This window comes from Vespa velutina, chromosome 2 (assembly GCF_912470025.1).
Source record: "Vespa velutina chromosome 2, iVesVel2.1, whole genome shotgun sequence".
NCBI classification, from domain to species: Eukaryota; Metazoa; Arthropoda; class Insecta; order Hymenoptera; family Vespidae; genus Vespa; species Vespa velutina.
In genome coordinates, this window is record NC_062189.1 from 15515676 (window position 1) to 15537546 (window position 21871).

The following is a 21871-nucleotide window of genomic DNA, read 5'->3' on the forward strand; positions in this document are numbered from 1 at the left end:
TAACGACGAAAATTCTTTTATTTGCTCTATCATTATTTATTCACGTATTATATCCGTCGTTGTTAAAGATAAAAGAAAGAAAAAAAGAAAAAAAGAAAAGAAAAAAAAAAAAAAAAGAAAAAAGGAAGAAGAGAAGAGATAAAGAAAAAAAAAGCAGAGAGAGAGAGAGAAGGAAGAAAAAAAGAAGATCATTAGTCAAGAATTGCAGCATTAATATTCGATTCTCCAAGGAGATTTGCACGAATGATTAATATTACGGAGAAGACAATTATTCTGGAAGAAAATAGGACTCGAGATAAGAACGTCGAATATAATACGAGCGATAGGATGATGACGGTGGTGGTAGTGTGGTGACGTAGGAAGTACGAAGAAAATTAATCGATACGCTTGGTGGTTCGAGATGAAAAAAGATAGAAAGAAAAGGAAAAAAGGAAGAAAGAAAAAGAAGAAATAAAAAATAAAAACAAACAAGAAAAAAAAAGGAAAAAAAAAAAAAAGGAAAGAAAAGAACAGAAAGGAAAAAACAAAGAAATACATAATGGAAGACGAAGTATCTCGCTGGACGCAAAATAATTTTCTATGGTCTCCTCCTTCTTGTAAATCTACTCTAAGGATGATTTAACGAACAAACGAGAAATAACAAGGGCTTTTTCTCGCGTCACGCCCACAATTACGACGTAATTTCAGGAAATTCTGCCGAGTTGAAAGCACTGATCCTTCCTGCCACTTTTACCCTGCTCACGACAATTTTATCGCGTGGTCACCTGGGAGAGTCAAACTGACACCCTTTTCTCTTTCTAGTTCTCTCTCTCTCTCTTTCTCTCTTTATCTCTTTCTCTCTCTCTCTCTCTCGCTCTCTATGCTTCCTCAACTCATTACACCGAAATGTCGACCCTGCGTTAGAAGTTGAGAACAATGCCTGTCTCCCTTTCTCAGGCATCCACGTAGAAAGACAACACGACGAACTCGTAGGATGCTGGTCTACCACAAACAACCTAGTCACACGAATTGCTCTCTTTCCTTTAGATAAAAAATAAAAATTCAAACGTACGATTGTATTAACATCGTCTATTAAATTTGTTCCTTCGATAGACGTGCATTTCTGTTTTTTTTTTTTTCTTTTTTCATACTTTTATAAAAATATACTTATTATTATTTATTAATTAAATCGGAATTAATTTATGTTGTTTGTTAATTAAAATTGTGCCTGAGGGATGATTATAAATGATATAGTAAAAAAATATTTCACATTGAAAAATTTTTCAAGAAATAAGAACACGAAGTAAACGTTTATATAAATTTTATCGAGCTATTCGTTAAATATTCGATGAAATGGCTATTAAAAAGCCATGGTTTAATCTTGCTACGGGGAAAATTTATGTTATTGTAAAATCTAACAAAATCGTACTTGCCAGTTACAAATCCATAGAGACATTGATTCAAGGGCAAAGTTGATTCAACTATTTATACACGATCGATATTATCCATGAATTGGCCTAGAGGCTAGGGGATAACTGCATCATCCGTTGAGCTACGTGATTCGGTTAACCAAGAAACGAAGACATTGTTATCGTTGATCTAATAAATCACATAGACGATTCGCCCGTACCAATTCCCATCACCAGTTCTCCCATATATCCCCACCTACCAGCTCTATTCTGTCTGCTTCATCGCGAAAAACGAATTTAATCTTAATTTCGAAAGATATCAAAATCCAGGTTCACTTGATTCCTTTTTCGAACCTCGATCGCGTATCAACGATTTCATCTTAACCGGTGATTTTCTTCGCTCACGTAAAATCGTTTTGTCGATGATATTTAACGAAGCCACGTTTTCCATTCGATAATGATCGCTCATAAGTACTTTCTTATGAAATATCGTTATAAGCGAGCGAACGAACGAACGAACGAACGAAGGATTTGAATTTTATTTTATTTTTATTTTTTTTTTTTAAATCTCATTTCTAATTGGTATGCTGCTTCCTCGTACCGCATAATTATCAAATACAATCACGTTAATTATACTGAGACGCATGAAAAAGGAGAGCGTGCTACGATTTAATTTCAAATTTTCCTACCTTCTACTTATCTCGCAATACATTTCATAATAATAGATGATATTAAATGGGTAAGATCGAAATGATTATTTTAAAGAAAAGTGATAATGTAAATTTGACAAAACGAAATAATTTTCAAATCGTAGAAATTTATTCTTTTCAACTGTTCGAATCAAAATTGTTAAATGTTTTTATTAATGGAAAGAAATTATTATGTTTGATAAACTATGTTGAAAATTTTATATAACATAGTTCTTTTCTTTTTCTTTAATTGTAGCAATGACAAATAATGAACTACTATGAATCATTGCAAATATCTATATATTAGAAATTTACGTAACTACGTATAATACAAAGCTATAGAATAATACAATTCATAGTTATATACAGAAAGAGAGAGTTGTACCTTCCGAAGGCTTGTTAGTCTGATGTTCCATGAAGAGGGTTCGTAACTCGTCCTCCTCCTCCTCCGTCCAAACACCACGCAAAACTTTCTTCTTATCCGTCTCGGTATTGTAACCCTCGACGATTTGCGTCGCGTCGCGCGTGTTCTTCCAGAAGAGCAACTCCATATACGACTTCCGGTTCTTCTGCGCGACTTCGATGAAACGACGGATTATGAAGATTGCGAACTTTTGGAGCTCCTAAAGTACACATTGCTATCTTTACCAAGAGGGATCGATTTGTTACTTTTTTTTTTTTCTTCTTTTTTTAATCGATTTAACATAGCTAATATATAATAGCTCTATAATATATTATTAGTACATTATTTTATATATATTTTTTAATTAATATACATATCGATATTATTTAATATCTTTTTTAAAATGAAATATGTACAATAATAATTTATCATTACATTATTTAAATAAATGTATGCTCGTATGATAAGCTCTTGATTGATGAAGATATTAAAAAAAAAAAAAAAAAAAAAAAAAAAAAAAAAAAAAAAAAAAAAAAACAAATTTTTTTAATCCCATACCTTGTGCTCAGAATATTTCGAGTCGAGGATCTTTTGAAAAGTTCGAAATATCGATGCTTGAAAAATCATAGCAGGCATTTTACACTCCCAAGCGATTCTGTGCAACATTTTCGTGACATAATGATTGACCTCGTTAGTATTCTTATTGAATTGTTGCAGAAGAATGGTCAATGCTTTAACGATCTTTATATTTGCAAATCTACGAAAATTAATTAAACATTGTTCAAATATAAACATTCTATTTGTTTCAGATACAGTATCTTTTAATTTAAGTCGAACTCGCTCAAGTTATTATACCTTTGCACAAATTCGTTTAATTTAAAATCCGTTTCCTCTGTCACGACATCCTCTCCATCGTCATACTCTTCATCTTCCTCGTGTTCTACGTTAACAGAAAATGAACAAATCGAGAATTAATAATCGTGACTTGCTTATGAAAAAAGGGGGGAAAAAAAAAAAGAAAAAGAAAAAGAGTAAGCATTTTATTTGACGAACTATCTTACCATCGTTGCGAGGTAAATTATCTTCTAAATTGTTCTCCATACTTGTCTGTTGCATCGGAATGTCATTTTCTACAACTGAAAAAAAAAAAAAAGGAAAGAAATCCCGAATGAATCGTTAGAAATATTCTTAAATATTTATTAAAAGAAGAACAAACAGTTTTTTACACACACACACACACACACACACATATATATATATATATATATATATATATATATACTTTTCATAAATGAACGGATCTAAGAGAGTCAAGAAAGAATATTACGATATAGAAAAGTCGTTTTACGTTTAAAGGAGATAAAAGAAAAAAAAAAAAACAAGAAAAGAACAGAAGAAAAAGGTAAACAATACAATAGTACTACTCTCGTTTCTCATTCGAGTTTCCGCTTTGGATCACAAAAAACTCGCTGCGATATTTTTCGTAAATAGGGAATGAAATTCGTTCGAGATCGGTTGAGAGAACTCGCGTTAGAGGAAAAAATGAGAGAGAGAAAGAGAGAAAGAGAGAGAGAGAGAGAGAGAGAGAGAGAGAGAGAGAGAGAGAGAGAAAGAAGAAGAGAGATGCAATGAAAGCTCCTTGATCTGTGAGAGTGCTTGTGGAAATCCTGGGTATCGAAAAGAAAGCGAGAAAAAGAATAAAACAAAGAAAAAAAAAAAGAAAAAAAAAAAAGAAAAAAGGGAGCAAAAAAGGAGAATCGTGAGGATTAATTTATACGGACCACGAAATTCCGGAAATGCGAAACGTCGAGGCATAGGAACGTCGCCGGTGCCGGTCGACATCGATGGTGATGAAATCCGGATGTGAACCCTTCTCCTAGATTTTTCCCATGTCTCCTTCCACCCTTCGTGCCGTTCTCCGGGCATTCGTTTTACGATCATGCGCAGTAGGAATAACGAGCTCGCGTTTACGTTCGTGAAAACGCGAAATCCGATCGGATCCCCGTACGATTTCGATTTATTTATTTCTTCTCTCTCTCTCTCCCTCTCTCTCTCTCTCTCTCGTTCTCCCTTTCTCTCTTTCTTTCTCTATCGTTCTCCCTTCTTTCCTGGCTTTGGCCTTCCAACTGGAGAATTCACTGTGTGAATAAAGCGAATGTTGTGGGCGGCTCGAAGGGACTAAAAAAAAGAGAGCTGGGAGGCGAATAGAACAGAGAGGCTGGAAAGAGCCTGACGAAGGCGATTACGATTTTCACGAATCCGGATTAAAATTCTTTTGCGAGAAGAATTGAAATTAGTGATTTAGAGTGTTTTTGTTATGTCTCGTTACGTTTTGGTAACGATGAAAAAAATTATTGATTCCTGTACCTACATAATTCTTTCGTTGCTATTGTCGAGATTATTTTTTTTTTTTTTTTTTTTTTTTTTTGAAAATATCATTTACTTTTGAATATTCGTAAATTTATAATATAGAATGATCGATCGATCCTTGATCAAGAATCAAATTAATCGTTTATCGATGATTCATTTAAAATTTCGATTTTATTCGAATTTTTGATTAATTAAAAATGACATGGGTTTAATGTATTAAAAATTTTCGAGAATTCTTTTTTTGTCCATTTATGAATTATGAAAATTTGTATTTATTAATTAATAAAAAATTATAAGTGTTCAATATTCCCTTTTGAAGAATTTCATAGAAAATATATTATTTCGTTCGTTCGGTATATAGACGGCTCGACATAATGAGTTCTCTCGTCGAAGCTATCATCTGGACGTGAACTTATTGATTGTTTTATGATCAGTCACAGATGTCAGAACCGTTAATCACCAAAAACAAGCGCGCCATATGGCTGGCGAGAATCGCGAGATTATACGTTCGTGTCGGAAAACGATAGCAACGTCCAGCCACGTATTCACTTGTGAACTCGACGTCAATAGAGAGAATCGGAAAGTAGAAGATATTTTCTTCACGCCTGAAAATTCAATTTCCCCTGTACATTTGCGATCGTTGCTGGAACTCGAGTATAAAATTTATACGGTGTCTAATTATCTCTCCTTTCATTTCTCTCATTCGTAGTTGTTTCTTTTTTTATTTTCTATTTTTTTGTTTGTTTTTTTTTTTTGCTCTTTTTTTTTTTATACATAATTCTTTTCAAATAAGGAATTTAAAATAACTATACGTATAGGTGGGTAGGACAGGGGGGGGGGGGGGGGGGGGGGGTGTGGAAGTGAAGAACAAAAAGTAAGAATAATTTTATAATTTATATCTCGTTGAGTCAAGATCATGAAAAAAGGTGAAATATGTAAGAATGAAGTTATATAGCGACGAAAGTTATTGTAAATTTTTTTTTCGTAGAAAATCAGTAAAACGCATTAAACAGGTTCGCTTAAAAAGTGTGCCGTTGAAGTCTTTTTAAATCATCTGTTAAAAGTTTTTCCTAAAACTCGTGTTACCTCGGCTAAGAAAAACTTTCTCCTTTTCGAAGAATCCGGTTTGTCCATGTGACAGTGACGGCATTATTTCAGCTTAAACTTTTAATCGTCTCTTCCCATGACCTCCTTAAACTCGAGACAGTAATTCGAGATAAAATAAAGCGTTCATTCGGTTCTTGAGACCTTCCAGTTTAAAGCTTTTACTTCGACCGCGAATGTATCAACGAAAAGCTCTTTCGCTTTTCGAGAAAGTACTAATTCTACTACTTATATATATATATATATATATGTATAAAACAAAAATGATTCAAAATAATTTTTATCTTAATGAAAAAGCTTTAACGGAGTCGTCCATATTTTATTTAAAATATAGATAAATTGGAACATGATTATTAGCATTTTGCGACAATTTCGATCTCGTTTTAGAAGAATATTAATTAAATCGATTTTATCGGACTTAATATAATGTACCTGAAAAGACTAACTTTTAATTTACCATGCAACGTACCGCATTCGAATCAAATTTACTGCATGAGGAAATTCAAAATAATTCGTTGTAGAATAAAGTTCGATGGAACAAATTGGTGCTAAAATCATTAAATTCGTTTGGGATTTCACCAATTTTATTGTACTATCGTTTCCCCCGGTTAAATCCTCGATATCCCCAACGAATCGATCGGAATTGAATCGAAAAATTTTAATTATTTCTCTCATCATATGTGGTATATTATATTCTATTGTCATATATATATATATATATATATATATATATATATATATATATATACACATAAAAGAATATAAGAAAAGAATAAACAGATGTTTAGCAGTATTACGAAATATCATTATTGAAATAATTGTCTTTCTTCAACACGTTCATAGGGATTAAAAGTGTATAAAAAAGAATCGATTTCGATAAAACGCACAAATCAGAGAAAAAGAATTAACTAGATATAATTGTGTGCGTACATGCATATCATGTGAGTGTTTGACTCATATAGGTATGTGAAGGATTCGAAAAAGCTTTCTCGAAGTCCAATCCGAATTCGAAGGTTCTCATTTATTCAGGTGTCGTAGCAGCGGTTTGTCATCTTGAAAGTTTAATACCAGCCGTTGCTTGTTAAGCCTGTACTCCTGACAACGTAATCAACGACGAAATTCATCACGAATTTTCAGATAAGCGCTTTAACGCGATAAGTACCTACGGATAATCCACGTACGAGAGGAAATTCTCGATCTGCCGGATAGCTGAACCAAATTTCCTCACAAAATTCGTTGAAGTTTCTCGACGTTGCATGTTAACCAGAGTGAGAGAATTCGTAGACATGCTATTAGTTATCCAATACGTACGTCGATTTCAGTTTGCGAAAAATTTTCTCGAAAAAAAAAAAAAAAAAAAAAAAAAAAAGAAAAAAAAAAAACAATAGCAACATTCTGACATATCCTACGTTTGTGTTTTAAGGTATTAAAATAAATTCATTCTCACGAATTTCTATTCCTCGATGTTTCCTCGTAATACTTTCAATGCGTAGAAATTATCAGTCTATAGATAATTATTTTCTTTCATATATTAATAATGATAAAATGATAGTAGGATCATAACACAAAGGGAACGAACGATCTCGCACGTGGAATAGTTTTGACGTTCCTCCGATCGGAACAAATTTGCGACCGATCAATTTTCCGAGTAATATTCCCTTTATATGCATCCTTTATAGAGAGTTACAATAAAGTTTCTGATCGCATGTAGGTATCTACAAACAGGGTGTATATATACATAGATATATATGTATATAAATATGAAAACAAACAAACACGTCGATATATTAGATTTTATAATATCGATAATATTCAATTAATTTTTTTTGCATCATAAATAAATAAATATATTCTATCAACTAATAACAATAAAACATAATATTAATATATTTTTAACGTTACAATGAACTTATGGTTATAGTTGTTACAGGATAAAAATAAAAGGACATATTGAATGGTCAGTTTTGTTTCAAAAGTCGCGCGATAACTCGAAGGTCCTGGTTATCGATCGTCCTCACGGCGTGGCGGCGTCCGATGCACTCTGTAAACGCGTTTGTGTATATCTATATACGAGTTCGTTGAGTCTTTGAGTATAGGTGGTGGGTGCACAAGCACGCAGAGAAATATATTACACGGGCCAGTGCGCGTGCGTGCACGTGCGAGCAGGTGCGCTAACGACCGTGAAGGAGATTGGCAGTAACGCGTTGCTCTATCGTGACCACGCCACGTTTATATTGTGTCAGTAACTCTTGTATAGTATGTATGCACGTACATAAAGAATGCATAGCGTGTTTATAGAATTTCTTCTTCGACTTCTATCTTTTCTTTTTTTTTTTTTTTTTTTATTATCTTATTCGAATATGATGTTTAACCTTTAGCAGTTTTTTTATCGACGCTGACACGACACGTTTAATAATGAACTCTTTTGTTCATTATCGTATTTTTATTCAATTAAAATATTTATTGCAGATTGTTGTCTTTGTCGATTTTTTGTTCTCTCTCTCTCTCTCTCTCTCTCTCTCTTGTTTTTCTTTTTTTTTTATTTTATTTTTATTTATTTATTTTTACTTTTTTTTTTTTTGTATAGTAGTAATATTTCCAGATGTATATCTACCTGCTAATGTATGCGCATATAGAAGATAAAAAGTTTTTTTTTTTTTTTTAAATTATTCGAAATTTCCTTACTATCTTCCTGTATTACAAATCATCCCGTTCCATCCACCAACGTAACGCAAAAGTTTTTCCAGTTTTGAACTTTTTCAGAAAATCGAGGTAAAAGAATGTTTCGAAGAACTATTCTCCGAACTTTCGACTTCAACTCGACTAATTCGACGAGCGTAACTTCGTGATACTTGCTTACACGATTTTTCAAAAGGAAGAAAGGATTTTTCGTAGATGAAGTAGACGTTCTAGCATCAAATAGAAGCAAGTCATTCTTGAAGAAAAACTGAAAACATTTTTATCAATTCTTTTTCTTCTTTTCTTTTTTCTTTTTTTTTTTTTCTTTCAAAAAACAATCGTTAAGTATCACGAGGAAAATTGTTGAATAAAGTTTTCCGAGATGCTTTTCGTTTTACGACGTTGTTTTTGTTCGCGAAATTAAATATCCCAGGTTAAGAGTTTGTCATCAGAATTCCTTGGTAAAATAGTAGACTCGCGTTTACCCAAGCGAGGTTTTCTCCGTAAAATTTCTTTCTTTTTTCTTTTTTTTTTTTTTTTTCTTTTTCTTTTTTCGCACTCACGACTTAACGAACTTTCAGGGCCAGCTAAATAATGCGACGATAATGTAATAATTCCGCGTAACTATCGGAGACATTATTGCGCCACCATAGTTACATGCAAATTTGCATTAAATCTACACCAAAATACGGAGGTTTCGCCAAAATAGGGATTTTGGCAAGTTGCCGGTATTAACGCCGTACTTCCGACTATATAGGCGTGCATATACATAAATTTGCATAATGAAATAGGCGTACGTTTCTATATCTTGTAATATTTCTAAAGGAAATAAGATTACATCGTTTGTTTGCCTTACCGATGTCGTTTGCCTTTCAAAATCCTTTCGTTGCATAGCTATTCGCAATTGAATTGACCAAATGCAAGAAAGATATGTAAATACATTATAAATTCATAATAGAAAACGATGAAATATAACAAAATGGACGTTTGAATTTTATTCATCGAATAATATTGTTCACTATAAATAAAAACGTACGTTATACATCGACAAATGCAGATTCAATAAACATAAGAAACGAACAAAAAAAGAAAAAAAGAAAAACAAAAAAAAAAGAAAAAAGAAAAGAAATATCTCGGAGAACTAAAATTAGAATTGTTAGCCGCTGTCTGATAGAATCTAAATCCTTTATCCTAGAAGGAAACAACGCGGAACCTAATCGCTAGCCAGACGGTCTCCCTCCCTTGTATAGTCATTCCAGTTTCGCCTAGACTCGTCTCTCGTTACGAGTTAAGATCGTGATTCTGCGGTTCATTAAATCGGACATTATCGTGGGCGCAAAGACGCGAATGACATTATGCGATTGTGTTACCGCGGTAATAAGTGTTGTCTGACGTACAGGGTGCCCGGGTAAATGGGCCTGCAGGTGGTATTTCAGAAGTTAGATAACGAAGAGGAAAATGATGTAGGCAGAGAGAGAGAGAGAGAGAGAGAGAGAGAGAGAGAGAGAGAGAGAGAGAGAGAGAGAGAGAGAGTTAGGGAGAGGAAGGAAAGGATGAGTCGGTGAATGAAAGAAGGAAGGGATGAAAAAGGGTAAGAGAAGTGAAAGGTGTATGTAGGTTTATCGTGGCTGAGACCAAACACCCTTACACAGTGGCTTAATGTAATTTGCGAAGAGACAATAACCGACTCATGCATTGTCATCTTCCAACCTCGTGAACCACCGAAATATTTTTATATCTTTTATCACCCTTGAATATATATATATATATATATATATATATATATATGCATACAATTAAACAATATATTGCATTTAAAACGGGCAACCTCTGAAAAAAAATTCCTATATCAGTAAATTCCAATAATTTTTTCCATCTGAATGATGAGGAACGATGAGGGAGATTTAATTTTTCAGAATGAAATAGCGCTCGATAATTGAATCGGAATTTGATCAAAATTTCAAAGAAATATGATGCTATTCGTCGATTTTTTCATGAGATATATATAATATATATATATATATATATATATATATATATATATATATGTATATATATTAATTCGACTAATGTTAGATATCTAACTAATTTTTCTTTTTATGATATAATTTCATTAGTCTTATTGAATATCGTTATGTGCGAGGTATTTATCGAGAGAAAGAATTTTTTCTTTTTCTATTTTTTCTTTTCTTGTTGTTTGAAAATTTGCGATCATCAAAATGGAAACAACTGAAGTGATTTTGAAAATACAATCTTCTCTCTCTCTCTCTCTCTCTCTCTCTCTCTCTCTCTCTCTCTCTCTCCTCTCATGTAACATCTTCCATGGTTAAGACTAGATCTTACCAGCATTATTATGACGGTAACATCGTCCTTGTCGTAGCTTTAATTAACCAACTTATTAACGTTATCAACGCAAAAAGGACCCTTGAAAATGGAAGGTAGCGCGAGAGTGTCGCGACAGTGAGCAAAGGGAAAGCTACTTCTCTGATCCCTCTTGTACGTACGTGAATTCACGTAAATCTCTCCAGTGATCTGATGCGGCTTTTGAAACGATGATAACTCTCTCGCATCGTGCTTTATTACACGTAATTTAGAAGAAACAAGATGTACCCCTTTTTCCCTTACAAAATTTTTTTCTACCTTTGTTTCCCTTTCATCCACACGTCCTGAATTCCCTGACCCGAAAAAATGAAAAAAGAAAAGGAAAAAAGAAAAAAGAAAAAAAAAATGAAGATAAAAGTTCAAATTGTAATATATCGTTGGCAAATATTAAAAGTAAGAAGAGGAAAAAAAAGAAGAAAAGATATTTTTTTGAACCCTCTCGTTTTTAAAATATATAATGTTCCATTCCGGAGATAACTAAAATTTCGGAGTTTCATAATCCAATTTTTAAATATTTCACCGCGAGATGATATAACAACAATGAACTTTTCTAAAAATCGAGGAAAGAGATATTATTATTATAGTTTTAAAAATATTTACGTATTATCGTTCTAAAATTATTATCAATCAATTGTATTTCATCTTTATCGGTCATGCGAAGTTTTCGAATATTTTTAACTTTATGATATTATTTATATGCGGTTTATAATCAGTTTTTTCGCTTTATTTCTCTATTTGTTATAAAGAAAAAAAAGGAAAAAAAAAAAAAGGAAAAAAAAAAACGATATAAAAGAAAGAAAAGTAAAGTATTATGCATCGAGCAACTTTTCATTTAATTTAGATTTGACACGATTCTTCTAGCGATGATAACTCAACTTTTGATGTTCACTCAAGAAAATCACGAAAGAAGTTTTTTTTACTTATGCCTGCCTCTGCGATCCCGTTCGAATTCAAAAGGATGAGCCACTCTTAATTCAGTTCCTTATTTCTTGCAGCAGAAAGAAAAAGAAAAAGAACAAAAAAAAAAAAAAAAAAAAAGAAAAGAATCGCTATATCGTGTAGAAGTAAATTATATTGCGATTGCTCGAGAAAAAGCTTTATTATCTTTCTTATTTGCAAAATGATAAAGGAGAATGACATTAACGCGGAAAAATTAAATTAAATCTCAATTGACTGTACATTATCTTAACTAAACTTATTCGACTGGAATTATTCTTACCGTTTGATGATTGTATCTTCATTTCGAAATTCTTCTTTATTTTTCAAAGCGTAAAAAATTATTTTATATATTTAAAATAGAAAGTATATATAAATATATATATATATATATTTTTTTTTTTTTATTTAACGAAGATTATATATGACGATATTTTGTTTCGACGAATTCGAATGATTTTCAATAGAAATAGATACTATAGAAATAGATACTAATTCGTTTAAATTTTGTACAATATTTGACGCGTCGAGTAAGACGACTATTTCTTTCATAAGAAGTACCTAGACGAAAAAGTGCTTTTTATCCACGTACTAGGCAAGCTTCCGGATATGCGAGCGTTGTTGGCTAAGAGCACCGTTGATCTTACCTACCACCATCCATGAATATCAAAAAGTTACTTCACGTTTTGTATAATACCTTATTATACGAAGAACAGTTTGGTCTTACGTATCCTCGAACATTTCAAACGATCTATGAAATCTTGGACGTAGCGATAGTAAAGAGTACTCGTTCTAAGATGATATTATATTTATTATATCGTATATATGCATTATGTTGTTCCATTGTCGCATGCCTTTCTAACTTGTTGTTGTTGTTGAAGTAACGCTTTATAAGTGTTGATTCTTGGCTTTTGAAAATGTCTATTGTATTTAACTAACTTTAACTTCTATCTAGCAAACTGTATAACTATTCTTCCTTTGTTACGACGTAAGATACTTGATCTTCATGAATTTAGAGAAATGTTAAACAACGGTAAACGAAGAAAAAAAAAAAAAAAAGAAAATGATGAATTACTCCCTAAAGTAATTGTTTCTTTTTTTTTTTTTTTAACGTTCTTCTTTCGATTCTACGAGTTACTCACAACATTGATAATTTAAAGATGTCATAGTTTATTTCAGAAATATATTGACGTAGTAATAAATCGGAAGAGCAAAAAAATGCTTTCTTCTGGATAATATCTTCGGTAATCTTTTCCCAATTCCCAAATGGCCATCGTCGAAATCGTAGAAGTGAATTCTAGCCGCAGCTAGTAGCTAGAGCTATCTTATCCAGCATCACGTTACTTTTCTCCTATGGGTATGAGCATTCGATCGTCGAAGCAGAAAAAGTCGTTACGGAGTTTTCAATGAAATCCATTCTTGGTTAATACCCGAACCGATCGATTATTCGGCATAGAACGATCGAGGGACAAAGAGATGGTTTGGTCTAGCATTCCGGATCGTAAAATTGTACGCTATACAGTTTTCCATAGTTGTTACGAAAGATAAACCAATTCGGCGAACTGTGTTTGCCATTTTTTAATTGTGGTAACCTATATAGCCTTCGTTTTGGAAAACTTCAGAGCGTGAAAAAAAATAGACCGACGAGAAAAAATGAAAAAAAAAAAAAAAAAAAAAAATGAAAAAAAAGGAAAAAAAAAAAAAAAAAAGAAAAAAAGGAAAAATTTGAAACGAAAATATCGATGAACTCGTTAACGTTAACGATACGTTAACAATCCTCAATAAAATATTAGAGCTATATTTAATAATTTATAATTTAATCTGCTATAATCGTTTTATAATAGATTTAGGTATATCTTTTATTATCGTGAAACTCGAATGCCATAATGTTTAATTTTCTTTTATTAAGTCATAAGTTTAAATTACAGTAAAAGAATAAAGTCGATGATATTATCAAAAGTCAAAGAAGGATCAAAGAAACTTAGTCCTCGAACTTTTATCTTTTTGCAGTTCGCCGATTATTTTAAACTTGAAATCGGGATGTGAAACGATGGTTCTCGAGTTTGGTTCTCGATCTTTCACGAGCTACAGAGATAAATTCCGGAAAAGGTTTAGTATTCCCATTCGAAATAAGGAAGAGAGAAAAGCAAATTCGAAAGTACCATTCGCAGTATTACACTTCGAGATTGACGAAAGCTATCGATCTTCGAAGTTTTAGACGAAAGGGAAGTTAATTACAAGCAAGTCATTTCCATGATGAAATACGTTCGAATGAACGATACCAAACGTTTTCCTTGTTCATTTCTAATGTTTCCGGAAAAACAACGAGAACACACAATAGAGATAGAATTAACATCGATTTTTTTTTTTACATAATTTATATTCTCACGATTATCGAGTAATAATAATATTTTAACATTGTAAAAACAATGTAAGATTTTCGAATTCTTTTAAACTTTCTATCTCTCTCTCTCCCACTCCCATCATCTTTCTCAATAACTCATCATTGATTTTTGGCTTTCGCATCAAACGGAAAATTCGATCAAACTTTCCTGATCTATTAAGAAAACGTCTACTCTATATAGTACTTAATGCCTTCTATTATCTTGTTTTTTATGATTAAATAGAAAGAAATTAGCATTTTTCTGGTTAATGTTTCGATGGAGAAAAAAATAAATAAAAAGAAAAGAAATCGTTGAACGGTCAAAGAGGCAAACGTTTTACGTTTTTTCGTCTGTTATACGTGATATAAAAAAGGGAATAGGGCCTAGAGTATAAGGCGCTTACGAGCATTTTGTGGCGTATAGGTATTCGAAGATCTTCAAGAGCGAAGAACGTAAAACTTTATTTTATATATATATATATATATATAAATCTTTTCTCTTTTTTTTTTTTTTTACAACCTATACGTATAAGTTTATCTCTCTTTTACTCACAGGCCAAACTACCGGTGTCTGTACGAAAATTTCGTATTCCAGTGTCGTCACGGTCCGGCACGACTATTAGGCTGGTAACTACTTATTCAAACCGGATCGCTCGAAACACCCTCCTTCTTCGAAGTTCTTGTCAAGCAGGGCACGTTTTCCCAGCAGATCTGCACGCTCCACCCTTTTCTCTCTCACCCTTTCTCTTGCGCTTTATCTCACTCCTTCGTTTTCTATCCCACCACTCATTCCCAACTATACGACCGACCTTCTTCTGTAATGATGCACCTACTCTTCTTTCTATCCTTCCATTTTCATTATTTCTATCCCTATTTGTCTCTATCTTTTAATGTACAGTCAGCTCTTCTCTTTTACATTTTCGACAATAGTCCTTTTCTTTTTTGTTACCGTTCTTGTTTAACCACATTATCGTTTTACAATATATCGTTTCGAGATTATTCTATCAAACTCTTAAAAAAACGATTCGACGTTGCTCGAATGAACTGTTTGAGCTATTGAACGTGAATTATTTAACAGATCGAGATAGAAGAGAAACAAAATAACAAATGGTAGAATCAACGTGAAATGACGTCAATTGGCGGCTTCCGTTTTATTTTACATTTCATTTCTCGTCGATTTCGAACCATTGAATAATTTTCATTAACAAAATTTTTATCCATTAAATAAATATAAAATATTACAAGAAATAAATAATACATAACAGATAATAAATATTCGATAACAAATATATCTGATTCAATTATTAACAAATTTTATTTCATTTATATATCCATAATCTGTCTCCATTTAATTCTTACGTTATAGCACGTGCACTTATGAATTAGGCGAGTGGAGATATTTGTTTCGAAACTTTCTGATTATCCGAGCAACCCAGGATTTTGTAGACGCGAGCGAAAGCGAGTACGCGTACGACATTGAAGGATTATTTCGTGTTGAGAAAGGATGTATAAATTTACCCAACTCCTCTGTTTGATAAAGATGACAAATGATTTTATACGATATTATATATTGACTGAAAGAAGAGAAAAGGATATGCGTTGTAATGTACGTTGATTTACGTTCATAAAATCAACGATCCGTTATTTTATGTGTCAGTATACTTATCTCTATGTCTGTGTTCTTTTTATTTTTTTTTTTTTAGTTTTACCAGTTGTACGTAAAGCTTTTATTATTTTTTCTCTCGAAATATTATAATTAGATTATTAAACCAACCATTCGTAGAACAATTCATGAGTTAAATTCTGTTCATCGAAATAACAAGAAAAACATTGTTATTGTAATATTATACTCTGTAAACTTTATTCCAATTAATTCATTTTACTAGAAAAGAGAACGAAAGGAGAGAGAGAGAGAGAGAGAGAGAGAGAGAGAGAGAAAGAGAGAGAAACTCCTTTACATCCATAAGAGAAATACAATATCAAAGAAATTCTCGTGACGAGTTAATAAAATAGAATATTCTTAGTGATTGAATGTCCAAGAAAATATAAGCAATATAAACTGTGAGTAGATAATAAAAAGAAGAAGGTAAGAGTATTTTGGTATCATGCGAAATCGATATTGTTATGGTCAAAGTTTACGACTCAAATTTGTCGATTCATGTTTTCACATTTTTATTTTTAGATCTTCCCGGAGCACATCTTTTCGGATATTTTATAAACATGGAGAATACGATAAAGATAAAATAATAATCACAAAATTATTTTCAGTATATCAGATCATCCTAATAATATTTTGATTTATTCGCGATAAAACAGGAATATGAGTATCATATAATTTGAATAAAAGCAAGGATAAATATCATATAATTTGAATAAAAATGTTTAGCTGAATATTTCTTTGATAATAAATTAATACATAATACATTTGATAATACATAATTGATATCTGAATTATTACAGAACATTCTGAAAATTATTATCGATAATATCACACGAACGTTAAAATCGATATTAGTAGTGTCCTTTCATAAGCTTTGACGACGTTTGATACTTATCCTATAATATGCCCTTCCGTCTACGCGTTTAACTCCCGTCTAATTATCCGTAAAATAGGCTATTCCCTGTAGTGTCTTTTATGACTTTGACGATATCGTGACTGGTATTGCACACGCCATGCATTTACCTTGCGTTAGGGTTGCGTTAAACAACTATGCAACCATACAACCATACAACCATACAACTATACAACCATAACCATACAACCATACAATCATACAATCATAACCATATAACCGTAACCATACAACCATGCAAACATAACTATACAACCATACAACTATAACGACAATCATGAAGGGTTGCGTCAGGGTTGCGTCAGGATGCAACTATGAAGGGTTGTCGTCATGAAGGAATTCACCGATCGAAAGATCGATCGATAGAAAATCACGTCTTTTCTACGCCCACGTTCTTAATGTAATTTCGGGCTCAATATACCAAATGACCAATGAGGTATTTTCCAAGAATCAAATCGAAAGCTGTCTCTTAATAGTGAATTGAGCGAAAGTTTTGATCGATCGAATGCATAAATATGTATCGAATATTAAATGTAGTTGGTGTCGAACGATATTCGACGTAAAAGTGCGAAAAAAAAAAAAAGAAAAAGAAAAGGAAAAGAAAAATGTATATAAAAATGAACGAACGACATGTGCAAATATTTTTTATAACAAATTTTATAAAATTAATATGATTATTTCGATTGAACGGTCATGTTCCTGTTAATCCAACAAACCACAGGGCATTATCTAAACCAACGAGACATTACAATGAAGTGTTATATGTAAATAATATTAAATTATAGTTCGCTTCATATGGAATACTTGAATAGTGTAGTGTTCCAATGGGGATTGACAAATTTGAATCCGAGCACAAATATCTTGATAAAAGTCGAACGATGGAAGGGCTCGTTTCTGAAGCGTCAGAACAAACAAAATCGTTTTCTATTCTCTTTTCTTCTCTTTTATTCCTTACGTTCGCGGAAAACGAGCAAAAGTAGCTGGCATTATTTCTACCTTCGATAAGAGACAAAGCGGAAACTAGAAAGGTTCGATAATTCTGAAAAGAGCAATATGTAACGAGTGTCAAAGAGAAATTCGATCGAACTAGTACTTTTTGTCTCTTATCTTTTTTCTTCTTTCTTTCTTTATTTTCTTTTTTTTTCTTTTTTTTTTTTTTCTTTTCATTCTTCTTTTTCTTCTCTTTTTCTTCTATCTCTTCCCCTTTTTCGTAATATCTGATAAAAGCAAAACCGATTGCTCTATGAAATTTATCACAAAAGAAAACCAAATTTTTGAGTAAGAGAGATGGATAAACACATGGATTAAAGAAAAATTTGACGAATATAAAATTGATAACGATTACCTTATAAATGAAATATAAATGTAATTTATTCGGGATTGTAACGGCAATGTTACAAGATAAACGGTGAAAGCTTTAGCTTTCCCTTTCGATCGGATAGTGGTAAATTCTATCGTAGTCACCTCGTGAATTGGAAATCAATGACGGACGGAGCACGCACAAAGGCTGGAATCGTGTACGAGGATTTTTCGTTACTTTGACTGGGGAGCCCCTCTCTTCTCGTCGCGCAATTACCATCGTTTCCTTTCGCTTTGATCATATTGATCCGTAAACCAAGCAGAAAATTGGAATAGCTAGAAAGCGAACGAGTGAACGAGCAAGTGAGCGAGTGAGCGAGCGAGAAAGCAAGCAAGCAAGCAAGCAAGCAAGCAAGCAAGCAAGCAGGTAGGCTGGTAGGGAGGTAACAAGCAGGCAGGACGCAGAACGCAGAGAAACAGAGCCGCCTATTAATTATTTATAGTAATGTGATATTGATCCGTCTGGCCACCTTCCACCGCACCAACCGACAGTAAACTCCTATATGCCTACGTATCCCATCGTTTCTGATAGGTGCACATACGCCGCCATTATTAACGTTATGACCAACGGATATAATCGTTCAACGCAATGCTGATCCTCATTCGTTTCAATAAACACTGAATTTTCCTTTACTATCTCGCCACCGATATCATTTCAAGAAATTTCGATGCTTCCGCTTTGGATTAAACGTTCCTACCAAATCCTACGATCTCTCGTTCAAATTATCGAATCTCTCGTTAACCTCTATCTTCTCATCCCTTGTGAAATGATACTTTATCTATCTTCGATTTCGAATCATTGAGAAATTCCCGCGAACGAACGAACGAACGAACGAACGAACGAACGATTCGTATGAATTAATTCTTAGGAGAATAAGAACTATTTAAATCTGTTAAAAGAAATGTTTATTTTTATAACTTGTTTAAATTAACATTCTGTTAATTATCGAGTGTTTTATTATTTTCATCGTCAAAAACGATAATTATAACTTAATTATAATCTGAATTTATTTACCATTAATCCTATTTATTTCGAAAAATTTCCGATGATTTTGATCGAAAATTTTCAATCGAAAGAAAAAAGCCGAGCAACGAATAAATTTATCTAACATCGTTAATGTGCAGTTTATTATGAAATTTATTGGCTTCATGGGAAACTAAACAAGCGACGAGACTAATTTTCGACTAATCATACACACGGTTTGCTTTTCAACCGACTAATTGCCCATTTACCGCTGGAATCTATTTCTCTTTTCCTTTTTTTTTTCTTTTTTTTTTTTTTCATACAGTCACTTACAGAAATATTTTATAAAATTGAATAATCTTCTTTTAGATTGAGTAACTAATGTGTTTTGAATTTTTTTTAATATAGGCATACAAAGTAGACGAAAAATATTTTCCTTTTGGTTATAACAATGAAAGAAAAATAAAAATGAAAAATACAAAATAAAATATTCTTTTTTCTTTTTTTAATTGTTACGTGGACTCTGTAAATATTTTCAAAATCGACCAAAAACGCAGTACGACTTGCACTTCGCTATAAATATTTATTATACTTCAATTATATATTTTTTAATAAGTCCGAAAAAAGTGATTAAATTTGAAAAAGTATTCGAACATTTTTGTGACTGACTGTATATTAAATTTTAATGGAAATGCAGCGCGTTTTATTTTGATATTTTCGTTCCGGCAATGTCAAATATCGCGGCATCGACACAATGTCAACCACCGATGCCAAAGAAATTAATTCCCGCAATTCGCGTTGAAATTATTTAACACGTCAAAATCTACGAATATTATTTTCTTTATACTTATTACACAAAAAGATGATTTTAATGCGGGGAAAGTCGATTAGAAAAAAAAAGAAAGGAAAAAAAAAAAAAAAAGGAATAGAATAGAATCAATCGAAACGCTCATTTTCAAAGATATTATTCACAAAAAAGGAATTGTTCGTAAACAATGAAGAAAGCTGATGATTATGGCACATATATACCAATATCTACTATAGCTATGGACACGTCTCCCATCTATTTGATGCTTTTATCTGAAATTAAAAGGCCACTTCGCTGGTTGGAAGCATATCATGCAACGGTCCATCGGTTCAGACTTACCACCGATGACCAGTTTTCAAAGCATTAACGTGGACTCATTCGAGAGAGGTTGCTCTTTTCACATACACATTGCTTAGAACTAGAAATTGGAAGTGGAAAACATCAGGAATGGAAATAACAGTAGGCACATTTTCTAACTAACCAACTAGCTAGTAAGCAAGCTAGTAAGCTAACAACAATGTTCTTGCTAGCCACCAACTATTTCCGTCTATTCACGAGCAAGGTAACACAACTATCAACAACGGTAACGCTCTAATTCGCCAGTAGTCATCTACTATCTTTGCTATTTCCACTGAGCATACCAACACAAACTTCAACATTAATACCAGCACCAACTCGTTTCATTTTCTACTCGTATCTCAATAATGACTACCGTCGACGCGTGTCGCTTGGTTCGTTCGCACCGTGTATTTTCTAAAAGCCTCTTTACGACTTTCTCCCCCACCCCCTTTCATCTTGCGTTTACGACGACGTTAACGGTCGACTTGCCGCAATTCCGCGTCAAGGAATTAACTTTCCGTGACTCAGTTTTTCCCCTCATCAATTTATAATCTTCTACTTCCTTCCATCCTATCCCTGAATATACAATGTATATCGTATAGATCGTTGAAATAATTGAAAATGAGACGAGTAAATCCACTTTCCGTAGTTCGGACAAACTTACTAAATATTTTGACTTATAAAACGAAAGTTCATGAATGGAACGCGTTTAAAAAGTGATGAGTTTATTGTCTTCCGATTTGAACAAAATCGGAGAATTATTTTTCGTTTCACTTTCAACGAGGCATTACTTATCCTTTATTCGGAACAAAGCTATTATATTTCATTTTTCATTACGTTTTTCCTCTTTCTTTTTTTTATCTTACCTTCTTTTTTTTTGTTCCCCCTACTTTCGCAAGTGTATTGCTTGACCACAACGTAATTGATACAATTAAATTTGATCATTTATTTAATTATATTGTTGAAAATTCGTTTCGTGAATTTTTTTTCATAACTACGGCGATCACTAACGACTTCCCATAACGACCTGTTAAATCGTCCATGTAAAGCTCCCCTCGGTGCTCCGGGTTTCTTTAAAAAAAAAAAAAAAAAAAAAAAAAAAAAAGAAAAAAAAAGAAAAAAAAAAGAAAAATGAAAAAAAGAAAAGAAAAAAGAAATAGAAAAAAGAAAAATGATTAATCGCATTGTAATATTTGAGCACGATGTACGCACCAGGAATTACGTGACGTTGATAAGTCTCTCTTGCAAAGCCAGCAAGTTTCTGCTTTTCGATCTACAAACAATTTTAAAGAGTAACGCAGCAAGTACTGCCACTAATGAACGCGGTAATTAAAATCTCCCTGAAGGACCGGGTTTTTGCTTACGCATATCATATATACTCCCAGACATATATGTACACGGTATATTATATACATATCTGGTTAGATGAACCGATCATTGCTTTCCGTTAACCGTTTAATTTTTCTCTTTCTGTCTGGTCGAAATAATTATAAA

At 32.6% G+C, this 21871-nt stretch overlaps 1 protein-coding gene across 10 annotated transcripts in view; it reads right to left on the bottom strand.

The window, feature by feature from the left end:
• Nucleotides 1-21871, bottom strand: part of LOC124946645 (protein timeless homolog) — a 177787-nt gene that overhangs the window by 25664 nt on the left and 130252 nt on the right. For all 10 annotated transcript variants that reach the window (XR_007100149.1, XR_007100148.1, XR_007100146.1 and 7 more), the window contains 4 exons: nucleotides 3542-3616; nucleotides 3336-3420; nucleotides 3039-3237; nucleotides 2463-2700 (listed from right to left, as the gene is read on the bottom strand). Coding sequence is in view for 1 of the 10 variants with exons in the window: in XM_047487613.1 (XP_047343569.1) it covers nucleotides 2463-2700; nucleotides 3039-3237; nucleotides 3336-3420; nucleotides 3542-3616 (597 nt within the window). In the remaining 9 variants the exon portion in view is untranslated. The remainder of the gene's footprint in view (nucleotides 1-2462; nucleotides 2701-3038; nucleotides 3238-3335; nucleotides 3421-3541; nucleotides 3617-21871) is intronic.